We start from the raw sequence: 14,076 nt of genomic DNA on the forward strand, positions 1-14,076 counted from the left end.
GAGAGACTTCGGAGGGGAATGGAAACTTACAGAAGTGATGCGAAATCGTCGCATCTCCTCCCGTAACCCTGGAGAAACCTCTCGGCGGAGCGATCGCTTCTCCCTTCGCTTTTCCACGCATTCCTGTGACGTGGAGTTTGGGGGGGTGTGAGCCTGTGAGCAAGACGAGCCAGGGAGCGGGGAGGGCAGCAGGGAAAAAATGCACACCCAGCCACGGAGTTAGTCGGAGCAGGAACGGCGAGGAGCCGGAGCGAGGCCGGGAGTCCGGCCGCAGGCAGCGGGGAGTGGAAATTTACAGCTGCTTGTGAGCGCCTGTGCATGTTCAAGCGATCCTTTCTGCTTTTCCAGAGGCTGACGGTCGCTCGGCAGAAGAAGAGCGGGAGGCCGAGTCGCGGGATCCCTTGTCTCTGCCACGTGTCGATAATCGGCAGGGAGGAAAAAGCGGCATTAAATGGAAGATAACTGAAGGCGGCTGCTGGTGGCGTGGCTGTGAGGAGGCGGCAGAGCTGTCTTCAGCACCTGGCCATGGGGCTGCGCAGGGCTGCCTAGGAGCCCCCACCTTTCTGCACGCAGTAAGTGTCAGCCAAGATGATGTCCTCCCAGTGACAGAAAGTTCAATGATTTGATAAAACTTTTTCCAGTTAGCACCAGCCTTTTTCTAATAAACCGCTTGCCTGCCTGTTCTCGATAGTTAAGCTGTTAGCTTTTTATAGCTTTGTAAACTGCGTTACCAGGAGTGGCTTTTTAAAGCAGGCAACCCTAAACAATACTCCTCTTGTTACATAAAGCGCTAGCTCCGCGACCAAGCGCTCTGTGTCCATGGAATATCTCTGGAAATGGCTTTATTTACAGTGTGGTTTCCAAAAATAAAATATCTGCAATATATCATTTCTCTTGCTCCTCTCCGCTGACTGCCTGCAGCTGCAGACTGGCTCTTGAGATGCAGAGGAATGAGAGCGTAACCACTTGCATAAGACAGTGAGAAATGGTTAGCAATGAAGGGAAGGTGAGTGTGCGTGTGAACTGTCACAAGAAACGGCATATGTAAATTAACCATCTTGTTATTTATAGTCAATAGGTCTTGTCGACCTGAAATGCTAATTCTATGCAATGGGCTGTTCATGAAGTTGATATCAGGCAGAACTTTCATTGATCGTAAGGAAAGTTTTTTTTTCTTGAGCAAAGACTCTTTCTTGGGCCATTATTAGTAGTAAAGTGAAATTACTGCTGTAGCAAATTATTTTAATGTGTTCTGAAGATAATGAAAGTAACACAGCAGGCTTGCTAAAGGCATGGTGAAGTGAATGCTGTGTAGAGAGGTAACTTTGGTAATACTGAACATAAAGCAAAAATAGTATTCACGTTGCTTGCTAATGGGTTTAGAGGAAGTCCTATTCCCTCTTGGCTGCTGCCTATGTTATTTAAATTATATTATCAGTTTCAATTATTTCCACAGTAATTATTGCTAGTAGAAATGGAAATTGAACTTGGTTTCCCTTTTACTTAAGTAAGTGAAAAGCTGTTAAGGGCTGTTACCTTAGAATTGTGCGTACTTCAGAGATGTTAGTTAAGAGACCTCCTTCTGCATGACTGAGTTTGTGGGAGTTTTGCTATGGACTACAGTTAGGCATGGAATTCAATTCTTAATTTTTTTATGTTTAAAAGACCTCCGTGGTGACAAACGGGAATGAGGATCCCAAATATTCTTGACTCGTCAATACTGAATATTTGGTGGCTGTAAAATCTGCCGATTTCTTATCTTTCTAGTTGTATTCAACATAAAGTAATAACCTACTACTTCTATTTAGTTTGTTAGCATAATTGGGAGCATCTCTGTATCACAGATAAACCTGTGATAGGGATGATTGAGGCAGGTATGGTGCCTGCCTGCAGGTATGGTAGTATGGTGCTACAAGATGCTGCTTCTGGCTAGGTTTAGAATCTGAATGTTACCTGGCATTGCAGTGTGCAAATACTATTTTATAATAAATATTTTATAATAATAATAATAGGTGTGGTAGCACAGGACATGGTGCAATATAAGGACACTAGGCAGTCTTGTTTTATATCATCACACATTTATACCCCTTTTCCCACCATCCCTGCCTCTTTCTCGGGTTGGCTGGAGAATGCCTGAGCTGAGAACACCTAGAGAACATCTGCTCCAGCAGCACCGTCTCTCTGCTCTCCTTCCATCCCCTTCTTCCCCTGTTGTGCTGGTACAGCTGTTTGTAAGGCTGTGGGGAGAACTGGACTGGAAACCCGTGTGACCTTGTTTTCCCCACCAGGCTACACATGGCTGTACAAACAGCTGTACCCCTCCAACAGAGGCTGTAGAGACACGAATAGATGTGGAGCAGGGTCGCACCATCGTGGAACAAAGTGTTTATCAAACTGTGGCCTCAGTGACCAGATAGCTGTTCAGTGTTTCATTTTTATTCCCTGTGTTTGCTGAGAGACCATATAGGCTTTTTGGTTTTTCTTTAATGGGCATTCAAGCACTCAGTTAAAACCAGAATTATTAATTTCTTGGAGTGCTTCCATAGAGCTACACCACAGCACTGGAGCGGAGCATCACTATGAATGCCGTCACTTTCATAACAGTATCGAACAACTACGTGATATTATTATTCACATTCTGTCGAGGTGGTAAGATTAAGGGCAGAGCTGCCTACTGATTTTCCGTATCTGATCTTCAGGATGCTTGATGCCTGTTAAAAACAGGCGTTTGTGGCAGTGGTAGGCATTACTACAATGTTTTGTGTGTCAGGTGAAGTGTCAGCCACTATCCACCTTGGTTCCATGCAATGCAACAAGTAGCCAGTAGCAAGGCTTATGATGAGTAAATTCTTGAGGTTTTGGAATTATTTTGTTGCCAAGCAGAGACAGCATTCATTCAGCTTAACCTAAAACTGTCCTCTCTCCTGGTAATCTCTTGTCTCGTTTGCAATGTATGTTCCAAAATCTGCAACTCATTGGGGATTTGCAGAGAAGTTACTTACTGTGTAGCCCTGATTCCTTCTGCGTACCGAATGAAATTTGGGTTGTGTGAGGGGACTGTGTGTGGGAGAACAGATTGGACTTCTCCAGGTGATCCAGTGGCTTCCATCCCCTGGTTTGAGTACGTGACTGTAGTTGCAAAAGCTTTCCCAAATATTGCAGGAGGTGGAAGTGAGGGAATAAGGCCTCACTTTTATTATGAAGGCAAAATTATGAAGACAGCGTGCTCATTCAGGCCCAAAATATGAGAGTCTTAGGCACACTGGAGTGAATGGAAAATGAAGGTCTTTTTTTCCGTTAAAGAAGCTCTCACCCAAAGGAGCTACTGAAATGTTCTGATTGTGATCAATAAGTAGATGAAGGTTAGGAGCTATGACAAGACAGGTGTCTAGTACTTGAAGGGAAGAAAATTTTTTCACTTACTGTCCTGGGTTTGGCCAGGACAGGGTTAATTTTCACCGGACTCCAGGAAGGGGCGCAGCCGGGGGGTGGGGGCTGACCCCACCTGGCCAAACAGAGCCCGGTATTCCATACCATGTGACGTCACGCGGGGTTCCGGTGGGGGGGCGGCGCGGCGGGAACGCTCTCGCGGCTCGGGAGGGTGCGGCGCCGGTGCAGTCCGAGAGAGCGGGTCTGTTTTTGTCGTGTTTTCTCCTTATCTGTATCGTTGTTGTTACTGTTCCCTCTGTTTGCTGTTCTGTTAAACTGCCCTTATCCCGACCCACCAGTTTTCTGCCTGTTTTCTTTCCATTCTCCTCCACACCGCGGCAGGGGGAGGGGTGGCCGCGTGGCGCTTTTGTTGCCGGCGGCAGCCGAAACCAAAACACTTACTCATTTCTGAAGACCAAATGGCTTATCCAGAGGAATGTCTGTGAAGAGCGCATGGATCAGCTCACGTGCCCTCTCTCATTCTTGCCTTTGTGGGCAGGAGGAAGTGTTTGTTACCGAGCTGTTTAACTGAGTCACTTCATAGTGGGATGGGCAGGAGAGTAGAGTGATGTTGCCATCTGCATTTTTCCTTCATCATGCTTACAAGCTCAGCTGCACTGTAATCTTTTGAGAAAATACATGACTAAGAGCACAGGAATTGGGGAGAGTGCCTATAAACAGAACTAGATCTCTTAGTGGACTTTATTAAAGAGCTCAAGTTACGCTAAGTTTTTTTTTAGTGCATTCCCTTTATGATCAGATAAACTGCCAGAAGAAGTATTTTGAAGACTAATAAAGCATAGTCTTTGGTGTTGAATGGTCTAGTTTTCATACCTGACACAGCCACTGACTTTTTTTAATGTGGCCTTAGGTAAGTCTTCTAATCTGTCTGTGCGTTAGCCTCTCCTCTTGCAGAGGGGGTAGAGTAACAGCAGGTATATAGGTTTTTTTTTTTGGCAGTGTGTTTTCCATCTTGGTTAAGTGTTTGCATTGGTAGAGGCCTCTGAGGGAAGCCATGCCCTGGGTATGAAGGGATGTTATGTTACCTTTGACAGGCTACTGAATACCCTAAAACTCATGTCTTGTAAACCTTGTGCACCTCTGGTTTCACCTTGCTGCTTTAGTCTGTGTAATTTTTTTCTTTTTTTTGGACTTGAACAGAAACAGCCAAATATTTAGAAAGTGATGCTTTAAAAATGCCTTGTGGTGTTTCTGTCACTTACCTAAAATAAAATCAGTGCCCTTTTTTTCTCCCAAACAATCACAGAATTATATTGCCTGAAAGTACTTTTGTAAAAGTAAGGCTCATAAGATGTGCTGGACACTCCAGCTCTGGCGGATGAAATGTCCTGTTCATACTGATGGCAACAGCAGGCTTTGGAAACCACCGTTCCTCCTACAGTACTGCCAGGGCGTTCCCCCCACGAGCGGGAAAGGCAACCTCCGAGGCTGGGAGAGTCGGTCTGATGAGATTTGTCTGTTTATTTCCTTGGTCTGGTAAGCTCCTCACAAGAGCACCAGTGAAATAAAATGATCACAACTAAATGTTTAAGAAGTTGGCTGGTCCCCCATTACAAATTCAGGGGTGTCCACAATGCGTTTCTGATGTTATAAAAGCATGTGATGTTGAATAACCATTAGATGGAAAAAGTTTTCCTAGAAAGTAGGAAAGAAAGGGGCTCATTCAACTGTGTCCCTTGCTGCCAGACAGCAGTGTCAAATATTTATGAACAGATGCTCTGTAGTGTGGCTAGTAGAGCAGGTCATTTCAAAATCTTCAAGCTTCAATGGTTGGAAACCTTTACACTTTCAGCTTAAGTTTGTTCACTGACAGTTTATAGCCACTTGCTTCTGCATAAATAAAGTGTTATTGTTATTTGAGCTGAAATAACTTCTTGGGTTTCCCTGTATTTTTCTTCTAAGCTTACGCTTAAAGGTGAGCAGTTTTAGCCTCCTAGAGATGCTTGATCTTTCTGTTTTTCTGGCCAGCATAAGGTCCTTCTCTGGACTTGCTCTAGTCGCTGTTGGTTTTACTTGACTGGGGATGTTCAGGATTGTATACAATGTTCCGTATGAAGTTACATCAAAACTTTACATGAAGACATGCATAACTTTGTACTGGTTTGTACTTTATACTGGTTGCTTTGTTAATTCATCATGGATTTGTGTCTGTCTTTCTCCTGTCTATAAAGTACCAGTGTAGTCACTGGGTGTCTTACCATTTCTCACGGCAAGTCCTCAGCTTGAAGCAGATATTTATAGAATCATGGATTGGGTTGGGTTGGAAGGGACCTTTAAAGATCATCTAGTCCAGCCCCCCTGCAGTGAGCAGGGACATCTTCAACTAGACCAGGTTGCTCAGAGCCCCATCCAACCTGACCCTGAATGTTTCCAGGGATGGGGCATCTGCCACGTCTCTGTCTCTTCTGTTCAGCATTATCTGATTCTTGCTACTCTTAATTTTTATCCCAGTTGTGTTATCTCAGACCTTGAGGCCATCCAGTTTCTCAGGTAGTGATATTCCAGTCCTCTTCTATGTTAGTATCTTCCTATTCTGAGTCACTACAATTTTTGGGTAAGCTCTTAATTCCCATGCCTCTCTAAGTAAGATCCCACCTCCAGATTGCTCTTATCTTCTCAGATGATCAGTCTTCCTTTACATGGCAATTTTCCTTCAACTAGCTTATTTTCTCCTATATTCAGTTTGGTGTGTTTCCATGTCGGATGCATGGGTTCTACAGTGTTTTCTCTGTCTAAAATATGTTAATAAGAGATTGTAGTATGGGTTACCCTTGGTAAGCCTGTGTTGCAGTCTTTTCAGATGTCATTCATCTTTCTGTTTCAGTTATTTTTAGACTGGTTACTTGAGGAAACGAAGCTTATGTGGTCACGCTGTCCATCTCTCATCTGACTTCTCTTCACATGGTAACTTCTGAACTTACCGGACGATTTCAAGCAATCTTGACAGAGGGCTAGATGCCTGGAAAATACCAAATTCAAAAAAAACAAACTGAAAATGGGTGATGAAAGGAACAGGGAATTTAAACCAAATTATTGCCTCTACTGAAGATAAGACCTTTCAAGTAAAACTTAGAGAGCTGATTTAATGAGGAGGGCAGGGCAGAAATGCCCAAGCCGCGTTAAGAGCTTTAGCAAGAGCTCATGCTTTCTTTGGTGCTAGAGAATCCAATCATGAGGAGCAAAGCTGGAGCAGAGAAGTCCTTCTTTTGCTGTGTGCCTGATGGAATAGCCAGCCGTAAGACTAGCACATGCCCACCTAGGAGATTCCTGCATGGAGAAGCAAATGCAGGTAAGAGAAGAAGCCTACAAAGAGGACGACTTTCCCTTGGTCGAGGAGGACTGTGTGAGGGATCGCTTAAGCGATCTGGACGTCCACAAATCCATGGGCCCCGATGGAATGCACCCACGAGTGCTGAGAGAGCTGGCGGATGTCATTGCTGAGCCACTCTCCATCATCTTTGAGAGGTCCTGGAGGGCAGGAGAGGTGCCTGAGGACTGGAGAAAGGCCAATGTCAGTCCAATCTTCAAAAAGGGCAAGAAGGAGGACCCAGGGAACTACAGGCCAGTCAGCCTCACCTCCATCCCGGGAAAGGTGATGGAGCAGCTTATCCTGGAGGCCATCATGAAGCAAGTGGAAGAAAAGAAGGTTATCAGGAGTAGTCAGCATGGATTCACCAAGGGGAAATCATGCCTGACCAATCTGATAGCTTTCTACGATGACATGACTGGCTGGGTAGACGAAGGGAGAGCCGTGGATGTTGTCTACCTCGACTTCAGCAAGGCTTTCGACACAGTCTCCCATGGTATCCTCCTAGGGAAGCTCAGGAACTGTGGGCTGGATGAGTGGTCAGTGAAGTGGATAGAGAACTGGCTGAATGGCAGAACTCAGAGGGTTGTCATCAGCGGCGCTGAGTCTAGTTGGAGGCTGGTAACAAGTGGTGTCCCCCAGGGGTCAGTACTGGGCCCAGTCTTGTTTAACTTCTTCATCAACGACCTGGATGAAGAGTTAGAATGTACCCTCAGCAAGTTTGCTGATGACACCAAACTGGGAGGTGTGGTAGACACACCGGAAGGCTGTGCTGCCATTCAGCGTGACCTGGATAGGCTGGAAAGCTGGGCAGAGAGGAACCTGATGAGGTTCAACAAAGGCAAATGCATGGTCCTACACCTGGGGAGGAACAAGCTCATGCACCAGTACAGGGTTGGGGTGGACCTGCTGGAGTGCAGCTCTGCGGAGAGGGACCTGGGTGTCCTGGTGGACGACAGGTTAACCATGAGCCAGCAGTGTGCCCTGGCTGCCAAGAAAGCCAATGGGATCCTGGGGTGCATCAAGAAGAGTGTGGCCAGCAGGACGAGGGAGGTTCTCCTTCCCCTCTACTCTGCCCTGGTGAGGCCTCATCTGGAGTACTGTGTCCAGTTCTGGGCTCCCCAGTTCAAGAAAGATGAAGAGCTACTGGAGAGAGTCCAGCGGAGGGCTACAAGGATGATGAGGGGACTGGAACATCTCCCCTACGAGGAGAGGCTGAGGGAGCTGGGCTTGTTCAGCCTGAAGAAGAGAAGGCTGGGAGGGGACCTAATAAATGCTTATAAATATCTGAAGGGTGGGTGTCAGGAGGATGGGGCCAAGCTCTTTTCAGTGGTGCCCAGTGACAGGACAAGGGGCAATGGGCACAAACTGAGGCACAGGAAGTTCCGTCTGAACATGAGGAGGAACTTCTTCCCTCTGAGGGTGACGCAGCACTGGAACAGGCTGCCCAGGGAGGTTGTGGAGTCTCCTTCTCTGGAGATATTCAAGACCCGCCTGGATAAGGTCCTGTGCAGCCTGCTGTAGGTGACCCTGCTGCAGCAGGAGGGTTGGACTAGATGACCCACAGAGGTCCCTTCCAACCCCTACTATTCTGTGATTCTGTGAAAAGGGACCATAACCTGCAGCTACCAGCATGTATTTTCTGAAGTGATGGATCATCTTTTGCCAGATACTGATGGGTTAATAACTGTGTCCTGGAAAGGGATAAATCCAAAAACGTTCTTCAATGCATATCTGGGGCTATTCCCCTTTTTCTCTCTGTCACTCTCCACTTGCATACAGCAGATGCTTTGCTTTATATGTAAGACTGGTAAATGTGAAGCAGAGACTTGGCTCTGTTCAGTGGAGGGATGAACTAAACAGTCTCTTGAGTCCCTTCTTGTCCTATTTTTGGTGATTTTGCTGTTGCGATCAGGATGCTGGTAGGGTATGAAGTGGAGAGAAATGGTATTTTATCACTAAGCAGTGCTGTGGTGACTTGGTGTTGAGCCTGGAACAATACAATGGAAAAATGCTAGCCTGGCTGTTAGAGTTTTATGGTAAAATTAATGATTATTGAAGTACAGGCACCATGCTTTAGACAGCTATGCAAGTTACTTTTTGGGAAGAAAATGTGTTTATAATTTATAGTCAACATTTCAGTTAGAAATGTGGACTTCATTTTTTTAAACTCTCATAACCTCTAGCTCATGAGTACTCCAATTTACAAATCAGATTTTCTCCCCCTTTGCTTTTCCTTGTGTTTTCCCCTTCCTTCTAAAGGGGAGGCTGAAGGGATGGCTTCAGCAATCTGAATAATCCTACCCCACCTTGGATGCAAATACTTCTTTTCTGAAAATGCAATGCGCTTGTTAAGCTCCTGCTCAGACTTGCTCTTCCATCTTCATATCCTCATGCTGTGTCTTCACGGATAATAAAAACATGCAGAATCAGGTCCTTCTCAAAGTGTGTTGTGAATTACTAAGCTGCTAATTGCAGCACGTGTGGGATTATGGGGTGGCTGGTGCTTGCTAGCAGCATTTAAAGAAATCTATTGTATGGTACTGGCATCCCAGTCTTTTCCAGTGCTTCTGTGTAGCTGAACGTGCTCAGATGAGTTAGTTGTTAGTATATCCAGTCTTCAGTCTTGCATATGGTCAGACTGAGGTGTGACTCTGCATTGTTGCTAGCTGGATGGTGCTGCCAAAGCTTGCAGTTGTGAGCTCCATGGGAGCAGGACTTCACAGCTGAGAGCTCAGCCAAGGAGTGAAGGTTACATAGCCAAAACTGCAGAAATAAAAATGAGTTTGAACTGAACTGTGAGGAGCTTGAAAATGGAAATCTGAAAAAGGTGAGGTTTCAGATGCTGAACATGAAAATATTCCTGTAAAACTGACCTAGCAACAAATGAGAAGCTGTATACAAATTCACCTGCTCTGGACACTATAAAGGAACTTTTGGGTTAAATAAGACATTAAAAATATTTCCTCCATGTCATAGAAACTGTTCTTGTAAAGATAATCTGCAAAAATATTTTGAAATGTTTTTAGTAAGACGTTAGGACAGAGTCTAAAGATTTTTTTTTTTTTTTTTTTTTTGTTAGAGTACTCCTCTATGGTTTACATTTTGTACTTGGCTGTTTTGTATGGTTGCTATTTATAGTTGTGATAGAGTGTATATCTAATCTGGGTGTTAATTCCATAGGATATTGGGGGATTAGCAACACATGGATGTATGGCACAAATGGGGTCACACTTCCTGATGGACCGTGTAGTATGTCAGTAGTAACAACAAAGCATGAGAGGAGTGGATTCTTTGGGACCTCTGGGAAAGCATTACACCATTCTGTTTTCTTCTTTATACTGTGTGTATTGCACTCGTTTAATTCTCTCCTTGAAAACCTCCTGTATAAAGCTTTTGTTAAATTCTAAAAGTTGAAGAACAAGAAGAAGATTGAAGTGCTTTGTGTATATATGTATGTTTTCACAACTGATCTTGCAGATCTGTGTGGGGAGGGATGGTGGTGATTGTCTTTTGTTGTGGAAAGAGATGAAACCTTGAGATTATTTTTGCTTTTTTTTTTTTGTTGTTGTTGTTTGTTTGGTTGGTTTTTTCCTTTTCTTTGTTATTGTACAAAGTGGAGTGCAGCCCAGAATGGTGCTGCGGTCTCCCTGGCAAGTGGTACTGCCTTAACCAGAGCATATTCCCATCTGTAGTCTGTCCATTGACTTTGTATCAGACCCTCAGCAAAACCTGTGGAAATTTGCAACTTAGTGCTCTGTAGGTTCAGAAACTAAGCTACTTGGTTTCTCTCATGTATAAATACAGTGATGTGGTATTTCCCTTTCTAACTATACAGAGGAAGAATGTTTTAAACTAAACAAACCCATTTTCGTTAAAATGCTCAGTCTTTCATTTAAATGTCATGAAAACATGTCCGTATTTGGGGCTGATCCTCTGTCCCTTACGTAATTCAGGCAGTGTTTTACACAAGTGAGATCTGACCCACAGATTCTTTAAGTCTGTCAGACTTAGGGGGTAGCTTCAGCTATTTTTTCTTGAGAAGCTTTAGGCTGCAAAAGGAAAGCAGCTGAAGAAGAAGAAGTGATGGCAGAGAAGCTGGGACCTTATCTTGTGATGCCCTAAACAAAGGACGTTTTGGTATTCTGGCATCTACAGTTACCTGCATCGTGATGAAGCCAGTGAAGTTTGGCAGGAACCCCTATCAGAAATCTAGTGTAACCTGCCAGATAAGCAGTGTCCAAAAAAAAGTTGGACATGGACTCGCTGGAGCGTTGACCTGTACGTCAGGGGCTTTAGGAAGCATCCAACTTCAGTGCAGGTGCTGAGTAGTTGCTTTCCACATGCTAATAGTGGCTTGTGACTGTATGTGAGAATTTCTACTGCTCTGCTGAGTAGCTGAAGCAAAATATGGTGCCTGAGGCATAACCTTTTCTTGTTCAGAATGTCTTTGTGTGTTTTTATTGCATTTTCATATAAGCCTTAAAAGCTATTTTTGTTTCTTGTTTGATTTAAGGCAGTCCTCTTCACTCCTGAAGGAAGAAATCCAGGTGAAGAAAAACCATGCCTTTGTTTAGTAAATCACACAAAAATCCTGCTGAGATTGTGAAAATTCTGAAAGAAAATATGGCCATATTGGAAAAACAAGAAAAAAAGACAGACAAGGTATGAGGTAATGTTGTAGAAGACCAATAAGTCTTTTATGCTGGGGAAGAAACAGAATAAAGGGAGTAAAAGTGTGTTTGCTCACTGCCATGAATCTGCAAGTGCTTGCACATGTAAGTAGCTTTGTGTTTGAACAGTTCTGAAATCAGGGGGCTTTTGCATAAGTGAAGTACAACAGATCTGGGGGTCAGACAGAAAATGTTGAGATCCAGGAGCCTCAGCCAAAAGAAAAGCGTGATCACAGCTAACAAAACAGCTTGGAAGGCGATTTGAAAACTATTATACCATTAATTGGTTTAGCAGGATAACAAACGAGACTGCAAATTAATGTGTAGGTACCCACAGAGTAAAACTTACTTCTGCTGAACATTGTTTGCACAGACCAGCAAACCTGTATGTATTCAGATGTATAAAAGGAGATCCACTCTATCAATCCTTTCCAATCTTCTGGGTGCTAGAGCTTCCTAAATGAGCTGTGCTACTCATATTCCAATTATGTTGCTAGGTTTTTGCTAATGCTGTTGCTCTCCTCTAACTCTGTGATACAGACCTGAGTTACTTCTGCCACTCCTCCACTAACCGGTTGAGAAGATGCACCCCAGCATACAAAATGCTCCCAGTTGGAAATTCGTGCTTCCATAACAGCAAATAATATTTTTTTTTGCATCTGAGACTCTGGCCCTTTATATTATTGCTCTAGTAGAAGTATAGAACTTCAATTAACAACAAACTTTAAAAACTGAAAGTCAGTGGAAACAGAAATAGCTGATAAGTGACATTAACTCAGTTTTTGTGCAGCTGATGTTTTGTGTGTGCATGTTGCGCTTCCCCCACCTTGTGCAGAAGTCTGTATTAGAACGAACCCAGCCCAAAAGGTAAGCACGGAGCCCTTCGTGCCCGTAGTGAAACTGTCTTGAAGCTTTGGTTCAAAGCAAGTAGCTCAGATGGTGTTAATTATGTAAGATCAGTCACAAGCATTTCAGGGAGGCCTCTGGTATTTGATGTCTCATGCTGAAATACCTTCAGTTAACTGAGAAGTACTGAGAGAATTTGACTCTGAACTAAAACTTAAAATAAGTGACTAAATAAGCCAACATAGTCTGCCCTCCCCTGCTGAATTCATCCTTAGGAGCCTGATTAAAGAAGACGTTCAAAGCAGAAGCTCTAGACTCGGGTTTCTCTTCGATTTGCTTTGCAGAATGACTCTTCTGGGTTGTGGTTTTGAGGATTTTTGGCTTTGAGCTGTTTGTTTATTTGGGTGTCAGTGACAAAGGAGGAAAAATTCAGACTTCTTAGAAAATTGAGAACTCGATGTAAATTTTTCATAAAAGTCAGAGCAGCTGTTGCATGTTTTCCTCACAAAGCAAAAGATACAGGAGCTTTTCCCTGGTGTATTAGGGTGGCAACAGCTCACAAATTCAAGGACGGTACTTGTTTTACAACAGGAGGTCGTTTTTCAGTATTTTCTGCTGTACTTTATCGCTGTGGGATGGAAGCTCTTTCTGGGGTGAATGTGGGTGATTGGGGGAGGGGAGTGGGGACAAGGCATTTGCTTCAGCAGCAAGGCAGAAAGTGAAGAAAACAGCCTTCTTTTGGATGGTATTTACACATATGCTTTATGTGACTTGTTGACTCAGGACTTTGCGCCGCCATGTAGAGGAAGCACACAGGGCCTCTCTCCCGTCAGAAGGGAAGATGTGAGACTCCTTAGTAATGCTACCTTTTATCTAAAGTGTTGCACTGAGCTGTCCTGAAATAAATACCTATTAAAGAAAATTGCCGGATTCATTCTCCTCAGTTTAGGGGAGTAAATCATAAGGAATATGTTTAGTACTGTGACAACAATAAGCTTTAAAAAATGACAGGAAACATAACTCTTGCCAAAACAATCACCCCATCACATCTCTTAGTATCCATACAGTTTGCGGGCTCAGTAAAACCATTTTTGAGTGCTGTTTGCATTTTGAATTAGAGACGAAAAGATGATGGGGAGACTTCCAATGGCATGCAGGTTTTCAAAATTTACTCACTTAGTAGACTCTTCTAGTGAATAACATCTTGTCTTTTCATGAATGTGATTGTAGAAATTTAACTGAAAACAAAAGCAAAGGAAAACAGAGCACAGTGATGCACTTTGTGCTCTTCAAAACCTGACAAGGTTTTGAAATTTTCCTCCAATTTGATTTCCAAAGGGAGATTAAATGTGTCAAACTTTCATGAAAGGGCCCAGAGGTCTGGCTCCTGGAAGAGCCACAGATCCTGAATATCCCAGAGCTCCTTTCGGATCCTGTGGGCCTGTGAACGCGGAAGTTTGGGAATCAAGGCTCTCCGATTTTTGAGATTTCTGGCTGCTTGTCATCTTCCATGTGGACTGGGGAGGTGCTGTTTTGCCTCACCATAAAACCAAGGTTCCCAGGACTTCCAGAGTATGGCTCCACAGCATCCTTGATTTTGCTCACATGCAGAATAGCTTCCAACTAGGACTTGCCTCAGATGTTTAAACAAGAAGATTTATCCGGTGACAATTGAGCTGTTACTGTAGCACAGCCAGTGTGGTGTGTGGGCTGAGACAGCTAAAAGCTGCTAATACAGCCGGAATTGGCAGAGAAGTGTGGCAAAGCCTAAATTAACCGCAAGGCTAGCAGAGAACCTCC

The 14,076-nt window shown here is 44.0% G+C and overlaps 1 protein-coding gene across 2 annotated transcripts in view; it reads left to right on the plus strand.

Annotated features, from left to right (window-relative positions):
* The window catches only part of CAB39L (calcium binding protein 39 like), a 69,416-nt gene that overhangs the window by 21,189 nt on the left and 34,151 nt on the right, over window positions 1-14,076 (plus strand). The window contains exons 1-2 of one of the 2 annotated variants that reach the window (XM_009942786.2): window positions 483-572; window positions 11,274-11,422. In XM_009942786.2, the coding sequence (XP_009941088.1) occupies window positions 11,321-11,422 (102 nt within the window). In that variant the 5' untranslated portion in view covers window positions 483-572; window positions 11,274-11,320. Of the gene's footprint in view, window positions 1-348; window positions 573-11,273; window positions 11,423-14,076 lie in introns of those variants that run through there. The other variant, XM_075421649.1, reaches the window with a different exon arrangement.

Source organism: Opisthocomus hoazin, chromosome 1 (genome assembly GCF_030867145.1).
Source record: "Opisthocomus hoazin isolate bOpiHoa1 chromosome 1, bOpiHoa1.hap1, whole genome shotgun sequence".
Lineage (NCBI taxonomy): Eukaryota > Metazoa > Chordata > Aves > Opisthocomiformes > Opisthocomidae > Opisthocomus > Opisthocomus hoazin.